The sequence below is a fragment of the Saimiri boliviensis genome, chromosome 14 (assembly GCF_048565385.1).
Source record: "Saimiri boliviensis isolate mSaiBol1 chromosome 14, mSaiBol1.pri, whole genome shotgun sequence".
NCBI classification, from domain to species: Eukaryota; Metazoa; Chordata; class Mammalia; order Primates; family Cebidae; genus Saimiri; species Saimiri boliviensis.
Window position 1 is genome coordinate 39,122,344 of NC_133462.1, and position 26,774 is coordinate 39,149,117.

A 26,774-nucleotide genomic window follows, 5' to 3' on the forward strand; every position below is an offset into this window, starting at 1 on the left:
TTTTCTTTTTTTTTTTTAAAGGCGGGGTTGTTTGTCGGGCTGGTCTTGAACTCCCAACCTCTGGTGATCCACCCGCCTTGGCCTCCAAAGTGCTTGGATTACAGGCATGAGCCGACACGCTCGGCCTTTTTTAAAAAAAATTTTTTTAATTAATTTATTATTATTATTTTTTATAGAGATGGGGTTTCACCATGTTGGTCAGGCTGGTCTTGAACTCCTGATCTCGTGATCTGTCTGCTTGGCCTCCTAAAGTGCTGGGATTACTGGCGTGAGCCACCGCGCCCGGCCAAGACTTTGTTTCAAAAAGAAAAAAGAAAAAACTCTCACTGGGGTTCTGCGAACTGGGTGTCTCCTCTTTATTGCCCCATTCCACTGATAAGGAAGCAAAGAACCTTCTAGATCATCCATCATCTGCCACAGTTTGTGGGCAGAGTGTGGGTTTCCATTTTCTTCCTCTTCCTCCTACCCTGAGGTTTCCTTTCAGCTGATGGTTGGGTCACTAACCCTTGATGGGCCTCAGTTTCCCCATGTGGACAGTGGATAGACTGGTGGGATACATTTTCCTGCACATCCTGAGTGCCGCCAGGAGGTCCTGAAACCCCGCCCCCAGGGCTGGTTCATGGCCTTCTGGGGCCAGATGGCAATTTGTAGCCATTTATTGAGCCTTTATCCTGGCAGGGGTCAGGGTGAGAAGCAGACACGCTAGCAAATACTGCAGGATCAGAAGTTCAGAAAACAGAATGACAGGAAGAACCAGGGCAGGTGGGAGAGCTCTAGGAGTTGGGGTCCTAGGGCCAAAGGTTCAGGGGTCACAGGCGAAGGGTTGACAGGTCCAGAGGACCTGGGGTAGGGTTAGGGGTGGTGGTCATAGGATCCAAGGGTTACAGGTTGGAAATGATAGGATGAGAAGAGTCTGCTTCTATGGGGAAAGGTGCAGGTCTTACAGTCACAGGGCAGGGATCAGAGGTCACAGAAATCAGAGGGAACAATCTCAGGTGGCATGGTTAGAGGTCAGGGGTCAGCCTCACCTGGTCGCCCTGGCGGGCAATGATAGTGCCGGCTTTGGCGTGATGCAGCAAGACTCGGCTGTTCAGGAGGGAGGGGTCCTGGGGAGGGAGGGAGGGGGTTGAGATGGGCACAGCCGGGCCTCCCTTGCACCCCACGCCCAGCTCCCCTTGGCGGCCCACCTCGATCCGCATCAGTTTGGCCAGCTCCCGCTTTGCAGCCTCGAAGATGCTGCTGGTCTGGCGGCCCTGGTAGGGCCCGAAGGGGCAGCCACCGGTGGCCGATTCATCCTCACAGTAGCTGTATTCGCAGGCGCCTGCCGGCTGCTCACGTGGCTCCTGAGTGGGGGTCTGAGTGGGACAAGCTTGTGACCTCCTGCTGCTCCTTCCTGGCCACCTTCCCCCAGCAGGCTCCACCACGGGCCAGGGTCCCAGGCCTTACCCTAGCGGGGGCTGCCTGAGACCCCCCAGAGGCCTCTTCCTGCAGGGACACGGAGATCCGGCCACGCTCATAGGCCATGTCGAAGTCGGAGCGGGGACCGCCCTGCAAGCCTGCGGGTGGGGAGGGGGCAACAAAAGCCATAAAGATGAGAGTAAGATTTTTAAAAAATGAGCCAGATGTGGTGGTGCAGGCCTGTAGTTCCAGCTATTTGGGAGGCTGGGGCTGGAGGATCACTTGAGCACAAGAGTTCAAAGAGCTCAAGGCTGCAATGAGCTACGATGGCACTACTGCACTCCAGTCTGGGAGACAGGTGTCAAAAGAAAAGAAAAACCACAAGACAAGTAAAGAAATGAGACAAGAAAAAGATGATAGTGACCACAATTGCAGTCTGAGACCAATGGATACCAATGTGCCAAAGGCCACCTGCTACAGCAGACATGACTAATTGATGCCTGCACTCTCCCTCTGAGTTCTGCTCAACACAGATGGGAGAAGTACGATCTCAATAAATGTCTACAAAAAAGTGCCCGAGGAAGTACTGGAAGTATTCCCATCCTGCAGATAAAAAAATCAAGATGGGCAGGCAGTGGCACCTGGATTCAAACCTGGAAGCTCCATGGCCCTCCCCCCCAACCCAGTGCTCCAAACCTGAGATGTCCCCTGGCATGGAGATGCAGCGGCTCAGCAGAGGGGCGGAGGGGGTTTCCAGGGATGTGGGCTTCACAGGGTCCCCTGGGGGAGATACATGTTCAGGCTCCTGCCCCTCAGAGCCACTAGGTGGATTAGCAGGTTGGGAGATAAGGAGACACTGGGGACTAGTTAAAGCAATTCCAATGGGTCCTTGGGTTTGAGGCCAGAGCTTCCAGGGGACCAGAGAGGAGTCAGACCTGGGTACCCAGCTATGGGGTCCCTGGGGGGCTAGACAGGGTCAGGATGAATCTCTGCAGAACTGAAAAAGGGGTTGGGCGCTGAGACGGGGCTTCCTGGGAGATTGGGCTCTGCCAGCCCCGGGTCCCTGGGTACCTGTAGGTCCAGGCAGCGGAGCCCCGGTGGGGTCAGGTGGCCGGCCAGGGGTCTCTCTGGGCTCATCTGTAGCTGAGGTGCTGACCATCCGCTTGGAGCCCCGCACAGGGCTGGTGCGCGTTGGGAGGCCAGGGCTGGGGAACAGGCGCAGGGGCTGGATCTCCTGGGGACAGAGAACGGCTTGTGGCCTGTCCTGGGAGCCCCATCCTGACCTCGCCCCCACCCCCCATGCTCGCTCCCGGTTACCCACTCACGTGGCTGAAGAGCTCATTGGTCAGACCCAGGTAGTTGTGCAGCGCCAGGAAGGTGACTCGCTGCAGCCGCACCATGATGATCTGCAGGGCTCGAGGGGGCGTGGCCATTAGATGGGGCGGGGTCTGGGGCAGGGCCAGATGGTGGGCCGGGCTAGTTCACAGCATGAGGGGTGGGGCCGGGAACCAGGGAGAGACCAACAATCTGGGGAAATGGGGCGAGGCAGTTAAGGCAGAAGTAAGCAGCTGCGGATATCTGGCTGCTCTGGGTCGATAACCACAGCTCCAGCGCCTGATGGTTGCTGGGCCCAAGCCCAGTGGAGCCTGGAATGGGTGGGGGCCAGGGTGGGGTCCCTGGGTGAGTGGCGGGAGACAAAGTCCAGCTGACCTGCACAACCCGCACCAAGCTCTCTGGGTACTTGGTGAAGACAGCAGAGAATGCCTCCACGGGCAGGCGCAGCACCGTGGAGTCCCGGGCCGCCCGGGCAGACACGGTCCGCTGGGGATGCTGGTGACCCTGGGGGAGGGGAGGGCGTGAAGAGAGACCAGGGCAGGGGCTGTGAGTCCCCTTTGCTACTCCCCCAATCCTTCCCGGCGCCAGTCCAATGAGGAGCTATTGGCAGCATCAGGGATGAATCAGAGAATGGGGACCCGGTGATTTCCTTCAATCCAGTCCCTTGGGTAGGTCCTTGTACCCCCTGATCCCGCCCCATCTAATGGCCACATCCCTCAAGCCCTGCTGCCCTAAGAACTGGTCACTCACGGTGATGACATCCAGGATGCTGAGAAGGCTGTTGACGCTGTCCCCAGGAACCACTTCCTTCACCACACACTCCTTCCCGTCCTGAGACACAGGGGACCGTGGACCCTCAGTGGCCTTGACCTGGTGACTAGCATTTCGCCCCCTCACCCATCCCTATGATCACTAACGCCTCCCATCCCTTCACAGGGGAACCTGCCAAGCCTTCCAGCGAGCAGGTATCTCCCATCGTTCAATACCTGTATTTACTGAGCAACCCTGCAGACCACCTCAAATGTCCTTGGTCACCCTTTCCCCTGACTTCCAATGATACATCTCCGATCATGCATCTACAGACCAACACCTGCGGCCCATCCCTACCGGTACCACCCATCCTCCTGCCGCAGCCCCTGCAGCGGCACACTCACAGGCCCTGGCAGACAGAGTTCCAGTAGCCCATCCTGCACCACATAGATGCTAGCGTCTGGCTGGCCCGGCCGAAAGACATAGTCACCCTGGCCCAGCCGCTGGAAGACCATGTGGCGGCAGAGCTCCAGGAAGAGCGGCTTCTCGAAGTGGCCCAGCACCCTGTTGGACAGACAGTGGGGGACAGAGGCAGGAGGTCAGGGAGACCCCAGGTCTGTAGCCCTCCACCCCTGCCTGCACCCCTGACACGGACCGGACATTCTTGAGCATATAAAGTACTTCAGAGGGCAGATGGGAGTTAGCCAGATCACCCTCGGTCAGGTCGGCCTCCAGAACTGCGGGCGGGGGTTCCTTCCGCTGCAGTGTGGGTGTCTCTTTCTGGATGCGCAGAATCCTGGTGGGAGGAGAGGTGTGGGGGATGAGGGGGACAGGGAGAAGGCTCAGGCAAACCTAAGACCCCCACATACCCCTTTCCCCAGGGCTCACATACAGCAAACTCTGACTCAATGGTCAAATCAGGCTGGCCACCTTTTTTTTTTTTTTTTTTTTTTGAGACAGAGTCTTGCTCTTTTACGAAGACTGGAGTGCAGTGGTGAAATTTCGGCCCACTGCAACCTCCACCTCCCAGCTGAAGCAATTCTCCTGCCTCAGCCTCCTGAGGAGCTAGGAATACAAGCGGGCACCACCATGCCCAGCTAATATTTTGTACTTTTATTAGAGATGGGGTTTCCCCATGTTGGCCAGGCTAGTTTCAAACTTCTAATCTCAGGTGATCCGCCTGCCTCTGCCTCCCAAAGTGCTGGGATTACAGGCATGAGCCATGGCACCCAGCCAGCCACCTATTTTTGCAAATAAAGTTTTATTGGTGCAAATCCATATTCATGTATTTGCATATCATTATGGCTGCTCCTTTGCAGCAGAGTTGAAGAGCTGCAATGGAGATGGTATGTGGCTGGCCTGAAACCTTTACTATCTGGCCCTTTATGGAAAAACCCTATGACCCAGACCTAAAGTTCTCTGAGATGGCCCCTCCACTAGGCATAGGCCCCTGAGCTGAACCCTTTAGGGAGACAGACCCCTGACATAGCTTCCAGGATAAGGGTAGGCCTGGAAATGGTACCTGTGTTTGTCATGGAGGCCCAGAAAAGGTCCTCCCAGTAGTCACAGAGTAGATTCCTGAGACAGCCCCCTTAACATGGGTGTGCCTTTGACATAGCTTCCAATATATGAGAAGACCCCACATACAGCCGCTCTGCGCTACGTAAACGTTCCTGAGATAGACCTTCCTCCCAGGTCTCAGAAAACCTTGAGACGGCCCTTCTGATGGCCAGAGATCCCTGAAGTAGCCCTCATCATAAGTGGAGAATCCAGGCTGGGTGCAGTGGCTCATGCCTGTAATCCCAGCACTTTAGAAGGCTGAGACAGGCAGATCAAGAGGTCATGAGATCAAGACCATCCTGGCCATGGTGAAACCCCATCTATAAAAAAATGCAAAAATTAGCTGGACATGGTGGCACGCGCCTGTAGTCCCAGCTACTCAGGAGGCTAAGGCAGGAGAATCACTTGAACCCGGGAGGTGCAGGTTGCAGTGAGCCAAGATTGCACCACTGCGCTCCAGCCTGGCGAGAGTGAGACTCCATCTCAAAGACAAAATAAAATAAAATAAGTGGAGCATTCAGAGATAGACCCTCTGCTAATCGTGGACCTGTGCGACGCCCTCCCCACAAGTCACAGTGATTGCTGAGACAGACCCTCCACTGGCAGAAGATCCCTGAAATAGACCTTAGAGGATGGGACCCTGAATTAAATTCAGTGATATCAAGAAATTCAGATATAATTCCTTTTTTGGCTGGGCGTGGTGGCTCATGCCTGTAATACCAGCATTTTGTGTGGGTGAGGCGGGAGGATTGCTTAAGGCCAGGAGTTCAAGACCAGAGTAGGCAACACAGTGAGACCCCCCTCCCCGCCCCCACTGATCTCTACCAAAAATTAAAAAATTAGCCAGGCATAGTTGTGCGTGCCTGTGGTCCCAGCTACTTAAAAGGCTGAAGCAGGAGAGGATCTCCTGAGCCCAGAAGGTCGAGGCTGCAGTGAGCTGTGATCATGCCACTGCACTTTTGCCTGAGCAACAGATTGTGATCCTATCTCCAAAATAATAATAACAATAATAACCATTATTATTCTTTTTCTGATCAGGGAGATCTTGAGCTATCTCTTCCCTAGGTTAAAGAAAGCTCTGGCAATCATGAAGCTATCAGAGTAGTCCCTTAAGAGTAACACTGGCTGGGCGCGGTGGCTCAGGCCAATAATCCCAGCACTTTGGGAGGCCAAGGTGGGTGGGTCATGAGGTCAGGAGTTCGAGATCAGCCTGGCCAAGATGGTGAAACCCCATCTCTACTAAACACATGAAAATTAGGCTGGGCATGGTGGCTCATGCCTTTAATCCCAGCCCTTTGGGAGGCTGAGGCAGGAGGATTACGAGGTCAGGAGATCGAGTCCATCCAGGCCAACATGGTGAAACCCTGTCTCAAAAACAAATAAATAAAATTAAAAAACAAACAAACAGGCCGGCGCGGTGGCTCAAGCCTGTAATCCCAGCACTTTGGGAGGCCGAGGTGGGTGGATCACGAGGTCAAGAGATCGAGATCATCCTGGTCAACATGGTGAAACCCCGTCTCTACTAAAAATACAAAAAATCAGCTGGGCATGGTGGCGCGTGCCTGTAATCCCAGCTACTCGGGAGGATGAGGCAGGAGAATTGCCTGAACCCAGGAGGTGGAGGTTGCGGTGAGCCGAGATCGTGCCATTGCACTCCAGCCTGGGTAACAAGAGTGAAACTCCGTCTCAAAAACAAACAAACAAACAAACAAACAAACAAAAACATGAAAATTAGCCAGGTGTGGAAGTGCGCACCTGTAATCTCAGCTACTCGGAGGCTGAAGCAGGAGAATCACTTGAACCCAGGAGGCAGAGGTTGCAGTGAGCCAAGATCGTGCCAGTGCACTCCAGCCTGGGAAACAGAGTGAAACTCCACCTCAAAAAAAAAAAAAAAAAAAAAAAGTGAACACTGAAGACAGGTCCTGTGATGTGGAAAAACCTGAGATATAGATCTTCAACTGATCACGGGGAACTTTGAGATAGCCCCCTTCCCCACCTTTTTTTTTTTTTTGAGACAGAGTTTTGCCCTGTCACCCAGACTGGAGTGCAATGACGTGGTCTCAGCTCACTGCAACCTCTGCCTCCCTCATTCAATCGATTCTTCTGCCTCAGCCTTCTGAGTAGCTGGGACTATAGGCACGTGCCACCACACCCAGCTAATTTTTATATTTTTCTTTCTTTCTTTTTTTTTTTCAGGCATATTCCAGAAAGCATAATTTTTGTATTTTTAGTAGAGACAGAGTTTTACTGTGTTGGCCAGGTTGGTCTTGAACTCCTGACCTCAGGTGATCCACCCACCTCAGCCTCCCTAAGTGCTGGGATTATAGGCATGAGCCACCACATCCGGCCAAAACAGCCATTCTACTCAACTCATAGAAAGCCCTGCCACTGCAGGACTACTGATCATGGAGAGCCCTGGGATGATGTCCTAGTGTGAAGAAACCCTCGAGGCAGACCTTCAGGTAGACTCCACGGTGCAAGGAGATCCCAGGGCCAGCACCCGCCTTGCAAAGAGAGTTGGAGAGCCTTTCTCACAGACCCTGAGATAGCTCCTTGCCACTAACAGGAATCTCTGAGGTATCCTTCCTATGTTTCTAGTGCAAGAAGTTTCCTGAGCTAGCCCCTAGGGATTAGAAACTCCTGAGACAGCCGCCTTCGTATGGGAAGAACTCTAAGGTCCATGACACAGGAGAGATGCCTTCTTCTTCGTTGTTTTTTTTGAGACAGAGTCTTGCTCTGTTGCCCAGGATGGAGTGCAGTGGCATGATCTCAGCTCTCTCCATCCTCTGCCTCCTGGGTTCAAGCAATTCTCCTGCCTCAGCCTCCCAAGTAACTGGGATTACAGGCACCTGCCACTGTGCCTGGCTAATTTTATATATATATTTTTAATATTTTAGTAGAGACGGGGTTTCACCCTTTTGGCCAGGCTGGTCTTGAAATCCTGACCTTGTGATCTACCTTCCTCGGCCTCCCATAGTGCTGGGATTACAGGCATGAGCCACCGTGCCTGGCCAAGAGAGATGCTTCTGATGTAGAGAGATGGCTGATAACCCCTGGAGAAGAGAGGCTGGAGGCTGGAAATAGTCCCTTTAGGAAATCAAGGAAACACTTAGAATGACCTCGGTGAGGTACCCTGGAATAAAACCACTCATGTGAGGAGACCCATGAAATAATCTATATGGAGACCCCTGATGTAGACCCCCCCAAATATATGGCAAAACCTCTGAGATAATGACTTGGGAACAAGTAGCTCAGATACCCCAGTGGAAAGAGACCATCACTGAGCTGGCTCTCACGGGACAGAGACCCCTAGAGACAGCATGTCTGGTGTGAAAGAGCTCTAAGATATCCCCTCAGACCAGAGTCCAGAGATGTCCCTCTGATACCAGAAGACTTTGTCTCAAAAAAAAAAAAAAAAGAGTGTCGCTCTGTAACCCAGGCTGTAGTGCAGTGGTGCGATCTCAGCTCTCTGCAACCTCCAATTCCGGGTTCAAGTGACTCTTCTGTCTCAACCTCCTGAGTAGCTGGGATTAGAAGCGCCGGCCACCACACCCAGCTAATTTTTGCATTTTTAGTAGGGACGGGGTTTCTCCATGTTGGCCAGGCTGGTCTCGAACTCCTGACCTCAGTGATTTACCTGCCTCCGCCTCCCAAAGTGCTGGGATTACAGGTGTGAGCCACCGCACCTGGCCGATATGGGAAGATTTTCACAACACTTTGGCGTGCATTGATGACTCAAAAGGCCTCTGAGATAATCCCCAATACCAGGTCATACCCAGCACAGACTTACTTCTTGGCGATGTTGAGCATCTTCAGTTTCTTCTTCATGCGTGGCCGGGAAGTGGTGGAGACAGAGGTATCCACGAGGGAGGAAGTGGACTGTGACACCTGGGAGAATGAAGGAGGGGACGGGTTAACTGATAATTCAGACCCTAGGAGAGAGGGAGATGGATCCAGGGGCTCTCCATCAAGGAGGGGTTGGTGGTGGACTCTTTTTTTTTTTTTTTTTGAGTTGGGAGTTTCGCTCTTGTTACCCAGGCTGGAGTGCAATGGCGTGATCTCGGCTCACCGCAACCTCCGCCTCCTGGGTTCAGGCAATTCTCCTGCCTCAGCCTCCTGAGTAGCTGGGATTACAGGCACGCACCACCATGCCCAGCTAATTTTTTGTATTTTTAGTAGAGACGGGGTTTCACCATGTTGACCAGGATGGTCTCGATCTCTCGACCTCGTGATCCACCCACCTCGGTCTCCCAAAGTGCTGGGATTACAGGCTTGAGCCACCGCGCCCGGCTTTTTTGGGTTGTTTTTGAGACGGACTCTAGCTCTGTCACCAGGCTGGAGTGCAGTGGCACAATCTTTTTTTTTTTTTTTGAGACGGAGTTTCGCTCTTGTTACCCAGGCTGGAGTGCAATGGCGCGATCTCGGCTCACTGCAACCTCTGCCTCCTGGGTTCAGGCAATTCTCCTGCCTCAGCCTCCTGAGTAGCTGGGATTATAGGCACGCACCACCATGCCCAGCTAATTTTTTGTATTTTTAGTAGAGACGGGGTTTCACCATGTTGACCAGGATGGTCTCGATCTCTTGACCTCGTGATCCACCCGCCTCGGCCTCCCAAAGTGCTGGGATTACAGGCTTGAGCCACCGCGCCCGGCCAGTGGTGGACTCTTAAGAAGTGTAAATAGGGAAGGGGTGGGGCCTCAGTGTGGTCAGGGCTGACGGCAGGGGGTCCCGGACTCACCTTCCGCATAATCTTCCGGCCATAGAACAGCACTTTGTCCCTCTTCCGGAACCGATACCGGGGGCCATCTGGGGCTGGGGTTTCTGAGGATAAGTGGGGACAGGGGCACTAGGAGTTCTGCGCAGACTCCACGTTGCCAGAGCTGGGGGACTGCGTGCAGACGCCAGCAAATCCCCATCTCTACCGCCTCAAGACCCGGGCATTTGGCCCCCCCCACCCCACAGCCTCCCAAGAGCGGCCCCTCGGTTGCTCACTCGGCACTCGCAGCCTCCGCACCACCAGGAGGATGAGCACGGCCGTGACCACGACCGCCACTCCGGCCCCGATCATCACGCCCAGCACCTGAGGGACAAACGGCACCGGCTGCGGACCGCAAATCCGTCCCGCCCGGCCCTCCCCGGGGGCCGGGACGTCCTGGACCCCATCGCTCTCCGTCACCTTCGCTCCCGAGGAGTTCGTAAGCAACTCGTGACTCGATAACCCCATCTGCAGAATGGGCCAGCGCCGCTAGCTCCCCGGGGGCGCGACTCTTCCCGGAGGCCCAGCGGTCCGCAGTGCATGCCGGGAAACGTAGTTCCGCCGGAGCAGACGCAACGTGCCCTCGCCAGAACACGTAATGCGCGCTGAGCACTCCGGGAGTTGTAGTCCCCGTGGCGCCCCGCACCCGCATCCGTCCCCCGCGCCGCCCCGCCCCTTACCATTCCTGTTTGCAGCGGAGCCTCCATCGGTGGATTCCAGCTGGACAGCAGATCTGCTAGCCCGGGGTCCTGGAAAGTCAAGGAGTCTAAGGAATCCGTGCAAGTTGTCAATCTGGGCCCGACCCTCCCCTGCCTCAAGCCCTGCCCTCAGCTCAAACCCCGCCCCCTGAGGGGGTAGCTTCGCCAACTGTCAGGGGCGCGGCTAGAGGGACGCGGCAGGACTAAGGAATGGGGCAAACCGATCTCCCTGCCCCGGCCAGGAGGTGAGGCGGGTCCCCGGCTTCCTGCCTGGCTCCCTTCGCCTACTCCTAGGGCCTACCAGACGCCCCGCCCGTCCAACCCCACCCTGGGGCCAAAGGCCGACCTGGCACCCACTGTCAGCAGCCTGCAGGCAGGTACCCGCAGGGCACAGTTCCTTGCAGCTGATGACTTCCTTCTGGGTCACCGCTCTCTACGGGATTGATCAAGCCTGACCACCCGAGCCCCCAGGCTGCACCCCCTACTCTGTCGAAGACTGAATGCCCCACCCCAGGAAAACTGGGGCCTGCAAGCCGTGGGGTCCGGGGGTGGGCACCTAGATACCCGGTTCCCAACCCAAGCCTGCCCCCGGTTAGACCCAGGGTCTGGAGGGCACAGGAGTGCTCTCAGGGGCACCGCAGAAGGCGTCTGATACCCACGTTTCAGAAGAGTCCTAGGATGCTTGGGGTGGCGTGGATTTGCAAGGCGCTGCTGGGTTTTGCTGGAGATTTACTACCACGTAGTAGTGAAGTTACGGCGGCTTTATGGCACGGAGCATCACTGGGACTCCGGAACCGATGCTGGCGCCATTGCTGGGAGGCGTAACCAGGGACGCTGGGATTACTGGGGTGGGGGTGGGAGGGTACTGGAAAGTTACTGAGAGATTCTGAAGATTACAGGACTACTGCTGGGAAAAACCGGAGGTGGGTGGGTACATTCCTGGGGTGCTTATGAGGGCGGGCCTGGGGAGGGCGTCCTGTCTCCTTGGAAGATACTGAGACAGGCTGGAATATTACTGGGATTTTTTTGGGAAGCTGAGGATGTTTCGGACACTGCTTGAGTATTAATGGAAATTCGGGGGTCGGGGGGGCGGGGGAAGGAATCCTGGAGGCTTCGTTTCTTGGAAAATTCCTGGGTGGCAGGTCCTCTTCCACCCCAGGGCACACCTGGCTACTGGTGCGGAAACACCTGCCGGGTAGTAGGGAGATGGGACCATCAGAAAGTCGAAAGTTAACCTGAATCGGAGGACAGATTTTGGGAAAGCAGAAGCTCGCTAATGACCCTCGAAGGGACACGCCTGCGAGGCCGACGGAAACCCGGACTTACCCAGGGGCCGCAGCCGGGGTCCACTCCGCACCAACACCGCTAGCATTCAGGCCGACTCTGCAGGCGCGGCCCCTTTAAATTATTCACCGCAAGGCGTGCCGCAGCCCCGCCCCGCCCCGCCCCGCCCCCGCCATGCTTAGAAGACCGACTAAGGCTGCCCTGCTGAGTGTGGCCGCGCATTAAGGGGCCACACACAGCTTAATGCAAGGACTGCTCCTCTGGCTAAAAATGAGAACGACACATTTATTTTCCCTTTTATTGAACACCCTTCCCACCCTGTCTCCCCGCCCCAAGGGTCCGACTCGAAAGGTCCAGGCCCTCCTTGGGCGCGGCAGGGAGCCGATCCTTAAAAGCAAACCCTAAGAATAAATAAGCGAGGGCGGGGGTCTCCGAAGTCCAGGGTTAAGGTCCAATGGCAGTCGAGGTCGAATCAATTCACCAGCAGCGAATGCTCCTCCGAGGGGTCCCTGGAGGAGGGAAGCAAGGAAGAGGGGCGTCAGTTTTCTCTCGCTCGCTCCGTTTTCCCCAGCCCCCAACCCCCAATCTGAATGGGCCAGACCCAGGACTCGAACCTTCCGCAGCAGCAGAGAAGGCTGCAGGCCGAGCCGCTCCCGCGGCGGAACTTTCCAGAGGTTGGGGTGTCCTGGCACTGCGCGATGTAGGCCTGGAGCTCACTCTCCTCTGCACCTGCGCCGCCGGGATGCTGGGAAGAGAAGCCAGGAAACTCAGCCTGAAAGTGGCCCCCAACCTCTAAGACCCTTGAAGTCCGCCCTCCCCTCCAGCCATCTGCATCGCTTCCCACCCCCCACCCCTACCCCGCAACCCCCCACCCCCCGCCTTTGCTCTTGCTGTGCCTGCTGACCCGTGGTTTCATAGTTTCCTTGCACAGAGACCCCCGTACCTAGACACAAGTTGTATCTGCCAGTCTGGTGCCCTCTGCTGTGGGCCCAGCACCTAGAGACCTAGAGCCAGACCTGACACGACCTCGGTGCTCAGAAACCATCTACTGAATGAGCCGGATGCGGGCTAAGCCCAGCCGTGGGAGCAGGGCCTGAGTTTGCCCACCAGAGTGGATTCATGCGTGTGGCATCTAAGTGCTAGGGCGAGACAGGAAGTAGTTCCCAGGGCCTGACTGAATGTGTCTGTAGGACAGCTGAATCTGTGCATGGGGAAAAGGGGGTGGACTCATCTGCCGGTGACACTGGATGTGGCAGGGTCCCAGCCAAGGTTTCCTTCTTCTCGCTCAGCCTCATGGAGGGACTAACTTTTCTCCAAGTATTTTCCAGCTACTAGGCCTTTGCTTTAGCTATTCCTTTCCCTCAATGCACTGCCCCTCGGGCTCCATCTCAGGTCTAGAGACGATGGAAAGGTTCAATGTCTATGCTGTCCAGTATGGCAGCCACCAGCCACACTGGCTTTTGGGCAGTGGATACAGGATGGTGCCAGTCAGGAACTGAATTTGCAATTCTATTTCATTTGAATTAATTTTTTTCTTTTGAGACAGAGTCTTGTTCTGTCACCCAGGCTAGAGTGCAGTGGTGCCATCTCGGCTCACTGCAACCTCCGGGTTCAAGCAATTCTCCTGCCTCAGCCTCCCGAGTAGCTGGGATTACAGGCACCCACCACCACACCCGGCTAATATGTACTTTTAGTAGAGATGGGGTTTCACCATCTTGGCCAGGCTGGTCTGAACTCCTGACCTCATTATCCACCCACCTCAGCCTCCTAAAATGCTGGGATTACCGGCATGAACCACCACCTCGCCCAGCCTGAATTAAAATTAAAAAAAAAAAAATTTTTCCCCCCAGGCAGAGTTTCACTCTGTTGCCCAGGTTGGAGTGCAGTGGCTCAATTTCAGCTCACTGCAACCTCTGCCTCCCAGGTGCAAGCAATTTTACTACCTCAGCCTTTGGAGTAGCTGGGATTATAGGTGTGTGCCACCACGGCTGGCTAATTTTTTATATTTTTAGTAGACATGGGGTTTTACCACGTTGGCCAGGCTGGTCTCTTAACTCATGACCTCAGCTGATATGCCCACCTCAGCCTCCCAAAGTGCTAAGTTTTCAAGCATGAATCACTGTGCCCAGCCAGAATCAAAATCAAAATTTAAATAGCTGCATGGGGCTAGAGACTAGTAATAGAACATTCTAGAAGTTCTCCTGGACCTACTCTCATACCAATCTAAAGCAGGAGTCCCTCTGTAATCTTTCACTCTTCCTTCATACTGTTACAAGTAGGTCATTGGTCATGGGTTGTCTGCTCCTGTCCCATGCACCTTGCCCAGAGGCCTTGGACAGATCACGTACACCTGATTTTCCTCTATGCCCAGAATCCGACACAGATCTTGGCCCTTACATATGACTGTCTGTCACTTCCACATGTCTATCTGCCATTTCCATATCCTGCTCTGTCCCCTGATCCTTGCAGCTTGCTGGGAAACCACTGTTCCCAGCCACCCAACTTGACAGAAGACAGGGGATTAGGAGCATGGCTTCTGGAATCAGACAGCCCTGAGTTGAGCTCAGTTTTACTGCTTAGAAGTTAACCTTGGGTGGGGTCAGAGGGAACTGGGGGCACGGCTGGGGGCTGAGGACAGTGTGGGGTCCCTGGGGGTCAGCCTTAGGAATGGGGCCAGCTGAGGGTCACCATGTGAATGGCAATGTCCCAGGGTCAATGACAAGGTCGTTGAAACTCTATGACTTCGCTGAGCACGGTGGCTCATGCCTGTAATCCCAGCACCTTGGGAGGCCAAGGCGGGTGGATTACTTGAAGTCAAGAGTTCCAGACCAGCCTGGCCAATGTGGTGAAACCCCATCTCTAGTAAAAATACGAAAATTAGCCAGGTGTGGTGGCTCATGCCGGTAATCCCAGCTACTCAGGAGGCTGAGGCAGGAGAATCACTTGACCTCAGGAGGCGGAGGTTGTAGTGAGCCAAGATCACAGCACTGTACTGCAGCCTGGACCACAGAGCAAGATTCCATTTCAAAAGAAACAAATAATGGTCTGGGTATGGTGGCTCACGCCTGCAATCCCAGCACTTTAGGAGGCCGAGGCGGGCGGATCAGGAGGTCAGGAGCTGGATGGAGACCAGCCTGGCCAACATGGCAAAACCCCATCTCTACTAAAAATACAAAAATTAGCTGGGCATGGTGGCGCAGGCCTGTAGTCCCAGCTACTCAGGAGGCTGAGGCAGCAGAACTGCTTGAACTGGGAAGGCAAAGGTTGTAGAGAGCCAAGATGGCACCACTGCACTCCAGCCTGAGCGACAGAGAGCAAGTCCATCTTAAATAAACAAACAAATAAATAAATAAACTATGACTTGGTTACCCTGTAAAGGTAAAGGCAGACTTCGGCACCCTCCTGGCCCAAACCCACCTTGCCAAGGCTGAGATGCCATCAGTTTCCCTTGGGGCCCCCAATTTTGAACCACCCTCTTTTTGGTTTCACAGAGTTGCCTATATTCTTTCCCAAATATAGACTATATAGAAGAACATATTCTATATTTCTTCTCTGTTCACCTGTGGTGTCCCCAGAACTCCTGCATGGCAGACTCCGGGCACCCAGAGCCCGAGTTTGGGGCCCGGTGCGTGGCTGAGCACGCGTGACTGACCTTGATGGTGTCATAGGCGCCGGTGATGAGCGCAATGAAGAGGCTGAGCACCATGTAGATGAAGAGGCTGATGAAGGAGTACAGGTAGAGCTGCGAGAAGAGCCACACCAGGCTGCTGCGGCCCTGCTGCGCCTGCATGGCGGCGAACGTCACGAACATGTCATCGCCGTTGATGAGCGAGAACAGGCACTCAGACACCATGGACAGTGAGCGGAACTGCAGAGAGGTGGAGGGTCAGAGGGGGCCAGGCGTGGTCGAACCTGGGGGCTGGCATCAGGCTGGGGTCCCATGTGAGTGGCCGGGTCCCAGGATGGCATCACCATGTGAGTGGCCGGGTCCCGGGCTGGGGTCACCATGTGAGTGGCCGGGTCCCGGGATGGGGTCACCATGTGAGTGGCTGGGTCCCGGGCTGGGGTCACCATGTGAGTGGCTGGGTCCTGGGCTGGGGTCATCATGTGAATGGCCAGGTCCCAGGGTCAATGGCAGGATCACAGGGCTGACCTAGGGTCTGGGCAGATAGAGCAGGAAGGGGAGTAACCCAGTTTGAAATAGGGTTCCCAGCAACTGTGACAATAATGGCACAGGGTCAGTTTCAGTGTCACCAGAGGCCACATGGGACGATGGACAGACTCCCAGAAGTCACCAAGGGGTAATCCGGGGGTCAGAATGTCAATGACAAGATCATAGGATCAATGTCAGGGTCACTGAAGTTAAAGGGAACAGTGCATGGAATACCAGCAGTCACAACAGGCTAATCTGGGAGTCATGGTGTCAATAACCAGGTCACAGGGTCAATGTCAGGGTCACCAGGGGTTAGAGGAGACAGATCAGAGTACCTGCAGTCACTATGGGGCTAACTGGGAGTCACAGTGTCAATGACCGGGTCACAGGGTCAATGTTAAGGTCATCAGGGGTTAGAGGGGACAGTACATGCAGTACTAGCAGTCATGATGGGGTCATAGTGTCAGTGACCAGGCCATAGACTCAATGTCAAGGTTACCAGGGTTTAGAAAGTACAGTACATGGAGTACTAGCAGTCAGATGGGTTCATCTGGGGGTCATGGTGTCCGTCCAGGTTACAGGGTCAATGTCAGGGTCCCCAGCGGTCAGACCTGCTGGTAAGGCCCCAGGGTCCAGCTGAGTCATGCAATGTCACTGGATCTGGGGAGTCCAGGAGTAACGGTGCTTAGGGGAGGGGGCCAGGGATCATTCGACTGCAGGCCACACACACCCCAGCCACGGTGGCCCCTACCTTCACGTGATAGGGCCCCAGCACAATCCAGCCACAGAAGCAGTAGCCCAGGTAGATGACGGCCACGCAGCAGCAGAAGCGCATGACGCTGGGCAGGGCCACCCGCAGCGTGGCAATGAGGATCTGGGTTGGGTCAGAGGGAGCCTCATTGAGTGTGTGGCCACAATCCAGGTCAGCTGTGGGCATCCACATGGAGGTGGGGGGGGTGGGGCCTCACCAAGGGCACAGCTGGTGTGGCCACAGGAGCCAGTGGGTGCCTGGAGGGGGCGGGGCCGTGTCTGAGGGGGTCCAAGGGCACCCCACGGCTGGACTCAGCTGGGTGGGCATGAAGAATCAGGCTCCCGGGGCCCTGCCCAGGTACAGCAATGACCCCGTGTGTATGGGCAGGTAGGAGGAGGAGGCTTGCAAGAGGCCACTGCCCAGGACTGGTGAGTGCTGTGTGTGCAGGGATTTCTTTGGAGGGTATGGGGTAACCACATGGAAGGCCCAGCCTCATGCACAAAGCTCACATTGTAGTTGTGGAAGAAGGTCAGGTAGCGGATCACGCCCACCCACACCAGCAGCGTCGAGGTACCCAGGAGGATGCTGCACACGTCGTAGCTCGCCAAGTTCTGTGGGTGGGAGCAGCATCAACCTTTCTGGCCTGGCCCTTCCCTTGGGGGGAGCCTGGGGGAGGACGTGGCCCCAAATGGGCACTGACGGCAGGGATGGGACCTGGGGCCCAGGGCGTGAGCAGGACACACCTTGGCCTCAATGCCGATCTTCATGATGGTGCCTGAGATGGTGAGCACGTCGCTGGTGACCAGCAGGATGTACCAGCCATTGACAAATTCCAGCCGCTCCCACAGGCTGATGACCCGTCCCCGCTGCCGCCACATGAACCCCACAAACTCCTGCAGAAGGCAGGCAGGGTGAGGGCCTGTCCAGGCCCAGGGCCCTTGAAGGCCTTGCTCTTCTCACCCCAGGGCCAGCCCACATGACACCGGGGCCTCACGTTCTGCAGCAAGAAGCCTCGAAGCAGTGAGCGGGCGCAGAGGAGGAAGGACAGGGAGCAGGTGAGGATGACGACCACATCAAACAGGAGCCGGAAGCTGTTGTCTCCTGTTGGGAGAGCACAGTGGGTAGGGCCAAGATGGCATGGAGCCTTGGGAGGCTAGCGTTGATGCCAGGCCAGGCTGGAGACCCAGGGGACTGCACGGCTGGTTTTGGCAGGTCAGTGGGCTCAGGGCTTGCTTGGGATGAGTCAAGAACCCTGGTCAGCGCTGGTCTGGGGCTTGGGGGATCCCAGGACAGGACGGGGTCCCTGGTTCCTTATGATCTGAGGCTCAGGGCATTCCTGGGCAGGTCAGGGCCCCCAGGCAGCACTGGTCTGGGGCTCAGGGGCTCACCGTGCCGGAAGACACTGGGGTGCTTACACTCCTGGATGTGGGTCTGGGTCTCTAGGCTGATGGGGATCCGCCCGCTGTGCGCCTTGTTGTCAAATGTGATCTGTGGGGGCCAGTTGGGAGCAGAGTAAACCTTGGCACCCCGAAGCACCAAGGTCCATGTGACACGTGGCCTGACAGACCCCAGGCTCCCTCCCTCATCACCTGAATGCTTGCCCTTGACCAATGCTCCCGAAACGTTCCCCAGAGACTCCCTGACCATGTCCCTGCCCTGCAACTCAGGAGCCCCGTGGGTCCCTGGGGGGCCTCACCAGGACGCTGAAGGTATAACAGTCCGGGATCTCATTGTTGATGAGGCTCTGGAGGTTAATGGTCTTCAGCCGGAAGTGGATGGTGACATTGATCAGCCTAGGCAGGAGGCTCGGGTGAGGGGCAGGGGCGTCTTCAGGTCCCTTCCGGCCTGAGTGTCAGCACCCCTGCCCCGTGCTGATTCTGCAGCTGGCAGGGGAAGTGCTCACCAAGCATGTGCCAGTGCTGGGGGGATGGGCCTGTTACCATCTTAGGGAAGTGGCTGCTGGGGTGAGAGTGTCTGGTGTGGTGCCTCCCCCACCCTGGGCCCCCCTTGAGCGAGCAGGCAGTACTTGTGGAATTTAAGCGTGAGGTTCTTGTAACTGGAGCTGCCTTCCAAGAGGGTGAGATCGTCGCTGGGGGGCGGAGGGGGCCGCTCAGGGGGATCCACCTGGATGCAGTCTGAGGACAGCGAGGCAGGGAAGGGCCTCAGGGGGCAGGGGAGGCCAGGCTGGTCTCCCCAGAGCTCCCTGTAGCTTCTTCCCTGTGTTTCCCAGGGCTGGGTCATTCCTACAGGCCTGGCACTCTCTGGGCCAGAGGATGTTCAGTGAACGAACCGTAATAAAAAATGACACCTGGTGCTTTCGTTTGTTTTTTTTTTTGTTTTTTTTTTTGAGACAGAGTTTCGCTCTTGTTACCCAGGCTGGAGTGCAATGGCGCGATCTCGGCTCACCGCAACCTCCGCCTCCTGGGTTCAGGCAATTCTCCTGCCTCAGCCTCCTGAGTAGCTGGGATTACAGGCACGCGCCACCATGCCCAGCTAATTTTTTGTATTTTTAGTAGAGACGGGGTTTCACCATGTTGACCAGGCTGGTCTCGATCTCTTGACCTCGTGATCCACCCGCCTTGGCCTCCCAAAGTGCTGGGATTACAGGCTTGAGCCACCGTGCCCGGCCTACACCTGGTGCTTTCTACGTGGCAAGAGTCACACTCACACTAACCATACTTTTTTTTTTGAGATGGAGTCTCGCTCTTGTTGCCCAGGCTGGAGTGCGGTGCCACGATCTCAGCTCACTGCAACCTCCTCCGAGGTTCTAGCGATTCTCTGGCCACAGCCTCCAGAGAAACTGGGATTACAGGTGCCTGCCACCATGCCTGGCTCATTTTGTATTTTTAGTAGAGACAGGGTTTCTCCATGTTGGTCAGGCTAGTCTCGAACTTCCAACCTCAGGTGATCTACCTGCCTCAGCCTCCCAAAGTGCTGGGATTAGAGGTGTGAGTCACTGCGCACGGCCGAATACTATTTTTTTTTTTTTTTTGAGGTAGGGTCTCACTGTGTCACCCAGGCTGAAGTGCAGTGGTGTGATCATAGCTTACTGCAGACTCAACCTTCCAGACTCAAGTGATCCTCCTGTCTCAGCCTCCTGAGTAGCTGGGACCACAGGGGGACGCCACCACATCCAGCTAATTTTTTTGTATATAGAGACAAGGTCTTCCTACATTGCCCAGGCTGGTCTCAAACTCCTGGCCTTAAGCAATCCTGCCTCCTCAGCCTCCCAAAGTGCTGGTATTACAGTTGTGAGCCACATCGCCCAGCCACAGCTGTTGATTTTAATCCCACAGCTCGGACTCCAAACAGCAAAGCCCCGCTGTGCCCACTCACCAGTGACCACCATTGGATCAATGTCAAATGTGTCATTGGCTGGGTCCACATGGCCTCGGTGGTAGTACCGCTGGCAGAGAGCAAGCCCTGAGCCGTTGGCCCAAGGGTCACCCCTGCCATGGACATACGCATATCGGCCCAGTGACACGTCGGGCAACGCCAGGTACTGTGGACAGAGAACAGGAGGGCCTGTGAGCCCAGCCCCCTCTCTGCGGCCCACCCACCTACACCTGCCCACGCACCAGCACCTACCTGGTCCACTGCATGGAAGATGGCCTGGTACAGCTGCTCCCGCGTATAGGCTGCGAAGGTGTCATCCGCCCCGTCTGAGTAGCCCAGCAGGAAGAGGTGTCGGAAGGCAATGGTGTTCTCTTCCCGGAATGTCACAGCCAGCTGATTACTGAGCCCAAACAGGATGAGCTGGAAAGAGGGTAGCAGAGATTGGCATGGCTAGGATGGAGGTCGGGGGGTATCTCCCTCAGGGCACAGGCAAGAGAAAGAGGACAGAGGGCCCTAGAGGTGTCCACTGGGGTGGGGCAGGCCCTGCTAACTCAGGCACCTGTGCATTTCTTTGCCTTGATTAATTTCACCCCACCTCTTGGCAAAAGCTCCAAGCCACTCCCACAACTGTGTCCTCCCTGCTACAACACAGGGTGGGCACTGGTATATCTCACAGCAGGGACTAACATTCATCAAGATTTTTTTTCTTTTTTGAGACGGAGTCCCGTTCTGTCACCCAGGCTGGAGTGCAGTGGCGTGATCTCAGCTCACTGCAACCTCCACCTCCCGAGTTCAAGCAATTCTCTGCCTCAGCCTCCTGAGTAGCTGGGATTATAGGTGCCCACCACAACACCCAGCTAATTTTTGCATTTTTAGTAGAGCCAGGGTTTCACCGTGTTGGCCAGGCTGGTCTCCAACTCCTGACCTCACATGATCTGCCCGCTTTGGTCTCCCAAAGCGCTGGGATTACAGGCATGAACAACCATGCCTGGCCCTCAGTGGCTTCTTCTATACAATGGGAACAGCAGCAGTCATCAGGACCTTGAAGGACATGCTGGTAAGCTCAAAAGGAGTGGCTGCAGGCTGTGCTGTGTGGCTCACGCCTGTAATCCCAACACTTTGGGAGACCAAAGTGGGCAGATCACATGAGGTCAGGAGTCGGAGACCAGCCTGGCCAACATGGTGAAACCTGGTCTCTACTTAAAAAAAAAAAAAAAAAAAAATACAAAAATACAAAAATTAGCAGGGCGTGGTGGTAGTCACCTATAATCCCTGCTACTCAGGAGGCTGAGGCAGGAGAATCTCTTGAACCCAGTGGACAGAGACTGCAATGAGCCAAGATTGAGCCACTACAGTCCAGCCTGGGTAAATGAGTGAAACTCTGTCTCAAAAAATAAATTAATTAAATAAAAATAAATAAATAAATATAAAAGGAGCTGCTACACACAACATGGCTTCCTACTTGTCATTACACTGCTTTAAGACTGTTCTTCAAAGGCTGGGCACGGTGGCTCACACCTATAATCCCAGTACTTTGAGAGGACGAGGCAGGTGAATCATGAGGTCAAGAGTTCAAGACCAGCCTGGCCAACATGGTAAAACCTTGTCTCTGCTAAAAATACAAAAAATTAGCTGCATGTGGTCGTGCACACCTGTAATCCCAGCTACTCAGGAGGGTGAGGCAGGAGAATCACTTGAACCCGGGAGGTAGAGGTTGCAGTGAGCTGAAATTGCGCCACTGCACTCTAGCCCAGGAGACAGTGTGAGACTTCGTCTTAAAAAAAAATTGAAAAATAAAAAATAAAGATTCTTCTTCAAGGAGAACAGTGGCCACAGGTGGCCTCCGGCGGGGGCCCCTGCTTGGCAGATCTCACCTGCACTGTGACCACGAGGATCTTGACCACTTGCAGCATCAGCTTGCAGGGCTTGCGGCCCTTGGCTCGAAACTTGTCGCACGGACTCATAAAGAAGTATTTGAGACGACGTCGAAGGTCTTCCTCTTCTGGGGGTGTCGGAGGGGCCGGCAAAGGCCCCGCCTGGGTCCCATACCCGGGGTTGGGGGTCAGAAGCCGCTCGGTCTCTGTGGGAATAGGAGAGGGCATTGGGGGTGAGGCCTGGGCAACTCCCCTCTACCCGTTTCTGAACAAGGAAGGCAGCACATGCCCTATCTTCATGGCCCCATGTTCCTGCCAAGGAAGAGCTCAGAGAGGTCTAAAGAAAACCAGAAAACCAGGGCTGAGTGCGGTGGCTCACGCCTATAATCCCAGCATTTTGGGAGGCTGAGGTCGGTGGATTACAGGGTCAGGAGATCGAGACCATCCTGGCTAACATGGTGAAATCCCATCTCTACTAAAAAATACAAAAATTAGCCAGGCATGGTGGTATGCACCTGTAGTCCCAGCTACTTGGGAGACTGAGGCAGGAGAATCACTTGAACCTGGGAGGCAGAGGTTACAGTGAGCCAAGATCATACCACTGTACTCCAGCCTGGGTGACACAGCAAGACTCCATCTCAAAAAAAAAAAAAAAAAAAAAAAAAAAAAAAAAAAAAAAATCCCAGAAAACCTGCAACATTTTATGTATCTATACACCAGTCCTGTGCAGAGGTTATGAGCTGGGTTTCAGGAGGTACAGGGCCTGGGCTGATTCCTGCCCCTCCTGCTCACCAGCTTTCAGAGCCTCAGTTTCCTCATCTGCAAAATGGGGCAATAATCATCTCTCATGGGAACACTTAGGACTGGATGCTTATAAAGCATTAATCACAGGGACTAATTCATGGTGAATGTCAGAACATTTCATCAACATTCCTGTTACTGATCTGCGGGAAGAGAATTAACTGCTCCCACTGGCTTTTCACTGGACGTTCAAGGCTCCTGGGCTTATCCCAACTCCTGCTTCCAGATATGAGCATAACACTCAGCCTGTATTCCAGGTTTGTCTGGACAAATACCCAAAAGATGACCTCTGCATTCATTATAACCTGGCCCATCAGCTGACACTCTCAGAAGCCAAAGACCTGGAGAAGGGGTAATTGACAATATAAGTAATAATAACGGAACACATTTGCTGAAGACTTTTTTTTTTGAGACAGAGTCTCGCTCTCACTCTGTTGCCCAGGCTGGAGTGCAATGGCGCGATCTCCGCTCACTGCAACCTCCACCTCCCAGGTTCAAGAGATTCTCCTGCCTCAGCCTCCCAAGTAGCTAGGACCGAAGGCATGCTACCACACCCAGCTAATTTTTTGTATTTTTAGTAGAGACGGGTTTCACAGTGTTATCCAGAATGGTCTCCGTCTCCTGAACTCATGATCTGCCCACCCTGGCCTCCCAAAGTGCTGGGATTACAGGCATGAGCCACCCTGTGCCCAGCCACTAAAGACTCATTTTTTTTTCTCCCTGAAGAGCACCAGCTCCTGGAAATCATGAAGCCCTAAGATCAAATCCCAGACCTGCTACTTTCCAGTCAGGTGACTCCAGGGACCCCCTGAGCCTCCATCTCCTCATCTGAAGAGTAGAAATGTTAAAAAGGCTACCCCTTGGCTGGGCTCGGTGGCTCACGCCTGTTATCCTGATGGTTTGGGAGGCTAAGGTGGGAAGATTGCTTGAGTCCAGGGGTTTGAGACTAGGTAATACAACGAGATCCCCTCTCCACCAAAAAAAAAAAAAAAAAAAAATGTTTTTAATTAGCTGTGGTAACGGCTCATGCCTGTAGTTACTAGCTGGGACTCCAACTACTCGGGAGGCTGAGGTGGGAGGATCACTTGAGCCCAGGAGTTGGATGTTAGAGTGAGCCACTGCGCTACAGCCCTGGGCAACAGAAAACAGTTTCTTTAAAAATAATAATAATAATAATAATAATAATAATAATAATAAGCCTACCCTCTCCCAAAGCCCTGAGGCTGAGATCCTGAAGCTGCTGAGAATTCAATGAGACACAGCAGATAAAGATCTCTTCAGCAAACACAAGCTGTTCTACTCACTGTTTATTTTTTTCCAGCTTAAGGAGAAAATCTAAGGTTTCAGCAACTGCTAGAGTCAAAGCTGGTCACGGTAGCCCAAGACTGTCCCTGTCACACCCCCATGGGGATGTGCTTTCTAGGGCCTGGCCCCCTGCCTAGCAAAGCTGTCAGGATAAATGTGGGCAGTATCCGAACCTGCTGAGCACAGAGGAACAAGTTCCCGGCCCCTCCCTTTGGAATTGGATGCTGCTGTGGCTGTTTATAACAAAGCCAGAGGGCAGGGCCCACATACCGGGCTGAGATTACAGCCAACTCACCCCAGACCCTACCAGCTGGGACACCAGGATGCCTATCAGGTAGGGGTCCCCAGCTAGCTCCAGAAGTGGAAGTAACACAAGGGGTTCCTGCAGCCTCCTTGGGGGACGAAGCGGAGAGGGGGGATGCGCATCAGAACTGGCTGGAAGCCCGAGTTTAAGAAGGCTGCACTTCCGCGGGTTTGGAGAGCTAAAATTCAGTTAACCGATTTGGGGAAATCCCTCCAGCTCTCCGCGCTTGATTGTTGTTTTTGAGACAGGGTCTCACTGTTGCCCAGGCTGGAGTGCAGTGGCGCGATCCTGGCTCACTGCAACCTCCGCGTCCCGGGTTCAAGCAATTCTCCTGTTTCAGCATCCCAAGTAGCTAGGATTACAGACACTCGCCACCACACCCGGCTGATTTTTGTATTTTTAGTAGAGACAGGATTTCACCGTTTTGGCTAGGCTGGTCTCGAACTCCTAACCATGTGATCCGCCCGCCTCGGCCTCCCAAAGCGCTGGGGTTACAGGCACCGCGCCCGGCCCACGCTGGAATTTAGGGAAGCTTAGCATTTGTCTCCAGGAATCAGGGGCGGAAGCCGGGGAGTCTCACGTGCGGGTTGGAGTTGCTGGTGCCCGCTGCCTGAGTTCCAGCCAAAGTTGTGCCATCAGGACCTAGGCTCCCCGTGGAAATCCCGGGAACCTCGCCGTCCCGAAGGGGAGAAGCTGGCGGCCCGGCGCGCTCGCTGCCTGAGTTTGGGAACCCGGCACAGCCTGGGCTCAGGAGGGAGAATCGGAGAGGCTGGTGCCCACCCGCTGCCCAAGTTCTAGGAGCCGTCTGCCCATTTCTCTACCGTGGGGAGGCTGAGAAGTCAGCGCTGGAGTTTAGAAAAAAGGAGACTGGGAGCTCCCCAGGTCGGAGAACCAGCCCGCCCGCCTGGGTTCGGGGCCCCACGGTGCCGCCCACGCCCTCACCTGAGCCGCGCGGACCCGCCGGGGCTGTCATGCTGGGGCGGGAGCGCGGGACGCGGGCGGGTGCGGCGGGGCAGCAGCCTGGGTCCCAGGGGCCGTAGCTGTCACTGCGACCTCCCTCCCTCGCGGCGCGGCTTCAAACCCTCCCGCATCAGCTGATCCGCGCCGCGGTCACGTGACCCGGTAGCCGAGAGCCCTTCACGTGACCGTATCTGGTCCCGCCCCCTGCGCCACGACAACCTGTGCCGGAACAGCGCGCATGCGTGCCTCGCCGGAGCGCTCCACCCTGGGTCGAAGGCGGTCGCGAGGTCCTATCGCCGACGGGCTCTGGGTTGCGGGGGATGGGCTGGCCCTGAGCTTGGCAACGAGGATCTCCGCCCTGGCTCCCTGCCGTGCCCCGAATCCGGTGCCAGGCTCGTGACTTCCATGTCCAGAACTTGACCCTTTATCCTCGTTGGTGCCTGGTGATGACCCTGCGTACTCTTTCAACGCTGTCTTCCTCTTTCTTGCAGAAACTCCTTTTACCCCTCTCATGCGGACCTTCAGCAAACACGATTTCCTAATTACGTGCCAAATAGAACCACTTATCCCCACCCCTGTGGCTCCCAGCCCAGAGTTCTCCAACATTCCTGGCCCGGATCTTTGCAGCAACCTCCTCCCCGATCGCAGCCTCCCTCCTCTCCACTTTCTACCCAGCAGCCACAAGCGTCTTCAAAGAATAATTCCTATCAGTCCTGCGAGAACCTGCCCTTGACTTCCCATTGCTCTGGACTGACAAGCAAAGTCCCCGCTCTGGTTTATCAGGGCCCTCTGATCTGGCCCCTACTTCCACCCAAGCTCATCTTTCTACAACCCCAGGGTTTTTGCATATTTTTGCCCTGGAAAGAAATGGTTAAGAATTTAGACTCTGAAGTGCAATTGCGGTTTAAATCTAGTCACTGACAACTGCTACTTGTACATCTTCTACAGTCTTTTCAACTCCAAGCTGAGCACAGTGAGTGGTGGCCAAAAATCCCAGCTACTCAGGAGGCTGAGATGGGAGGATCGCTTGAGCCCAGGAGGTCCAGGCTACAGTGAGCTATGATCACACCACTTCACTCCGGCCTGGGCAGCAGAGCAAGACTGTCTCAAAAAAAAAAAAAAAAAAAAAAAAAAAAAAAAAAAAGTCCATGTGCCTCCATTTTTCTCATTTGCAAAATGGGCATATTCAATCAGTCATCTACGTCCTGGGGCCATTGAGAGAAAAATAAATTAGTGATTACTGGGATTATAAAATCCTTCATTGAGAAAGCTGCCCACCATTTATATCAGGTCTTGTTATGCTTCCTTCTCCTAGAAGGTACCATACCTTGTAGTTGTTTTTTAAGTATTCTGAATTTAATATCTATGAGCTCTGAGCAGGTCGATGCCACACTTGTCGTGTTTCCTGCTGAGTCCCCAGCAATCCAGAGATGTTTGTTGATTGCATAAATGAGCAACCTCTTTTTGTCCACTTGTGTGCCTACTGCACGGGCTTTGAAAAACAAAGGG

At 54.8% G+C, this 26,774-nt stretch overlaps 2 protein-coding genes across 11 annotated transcripts in view; both read right to left on the reverse strand.

Annotated features, from left to right (window-relative positions):
- Positions 1-11,914, reverse strand: part of PNPLA6 (patatin like domain 6, lysophospholipase) — a 28,795-nt gene extending 16,881 nt beyond the window's left edge. For 2 of the 7 annotated variants that reach the window (XM_074384719.1, XM_010349546.3), the window contains exons 1-16: positions 11,824-11,914; positions 11,157-11,685; positions 10,480-10,548; positions 10,036-10,123; positions 9,782-9,864; positions 8,834-8,931; positions 4,139-4,279; positions 3,888-4,047; positions 3,484-3,564; positions 3,109-3,237; positions 2,724-2,804; positions 2,470-2,632; positions 2,095-2,178; positions 1,447-1,556; positions 1,188-1,355; positions 1,029-1,106 (exon numbers count right to left, since the gene is read on the reverse strand). In XM_074384719.1, the coding sequence (XP_074240820.1) occupies positions 1,029-1,106; positions 1,188-1,355; positions 1,447-1,556; positions 2,095-2,178; positions 2,470-2,632; positions 2,724-2,804; positions 3,109-3,237; positions 3,484-3,564; positions 3,888-4,047; positions 4,139-4,279; positions 8,834-8,931; positions 9,782-9,864; positions 10,036-10,123; positions 10,480-10,506 (1,491 nt within the window). In that variant the 5' untranslated portion in view covers positions 10,507-10,548; positions 11,157-11,685; positions 11,824-11,914. Of the gene's footprint in view, positions 1-1,028; positions 1,107-1,187; positions 1,356-1,446; positions 1,557-2,094; positions 2,179-2,469; positions 2,633-2,723; positions 2,805-3,108; positions 3,238-3,483; positions 3,565-3,887; positions 4,048-4,138; positions 4,280-8,833; positions 8,932-9,781; positions 9,865-10,035; positions 10,450-10,479; positions 10,549-11,156; positions 11,686-11,823 lie in introns of those variants that run through there. The other 5 variants (XM_003938878.4, XM_010349543.3, XM_010349545.3 and 2 more) reach the window with 4 other exon arrangements.
- A 132-nt stretch (positions 11,915-12,046) lies between these two features.
- On the reverse strand, positions 12,047-25,794 carry MCOLN1 (mucolipin TRP cation channel 1). Of its 4 annotated transcripts, none has more exons than XM_010349552.3 (14): positions 25,485-25,794; positions 21,896-22,101; positions 20,274-20,441; positions 20,022-20,187; positions 18,712-18,820; positions 18,382-18,478; positions 18,074-18,173; positions 17,680-17,786; positions 17,429-17,578; positions 17,195-17,296; positions 16,686-16,808; positions 15,434-15,649; positions 12,396-12,526; positions 12,047-12,290 (listed from the first exon to the last, which is right to left on the reverse strand). In XM_010349552.3, the coding sequence occupies exons 2-14, from the start codon at positions 21,983-21,985 to the stop codon at positions 12,254-12,256; spliced, it is 1,596 nt and encodes a 531-aa protein (XP_010347854.1). In that variant the 5' UTR covers positions 21,986-22,101; positions 25,485-25,794; the 3' UTR covers positions 12,047-12,253. The 4 variants fall into 4 exon arrangements, with proteins under 4 accessions (XP_010347854.1, XP_003938929.1, XP_074240822.1 ...); XM_003938880.4 differs by lacking the exon at positions 25,485-25,794 and adding an exon at positions 25,248-25,464; XM_074384721.1 differs by lacking the exon at positions 25,485-25,794 and adding an exon at positions 24,886-25,213.
- Positions 25,795-26,774: the final 980 nt, after the last annotated feature.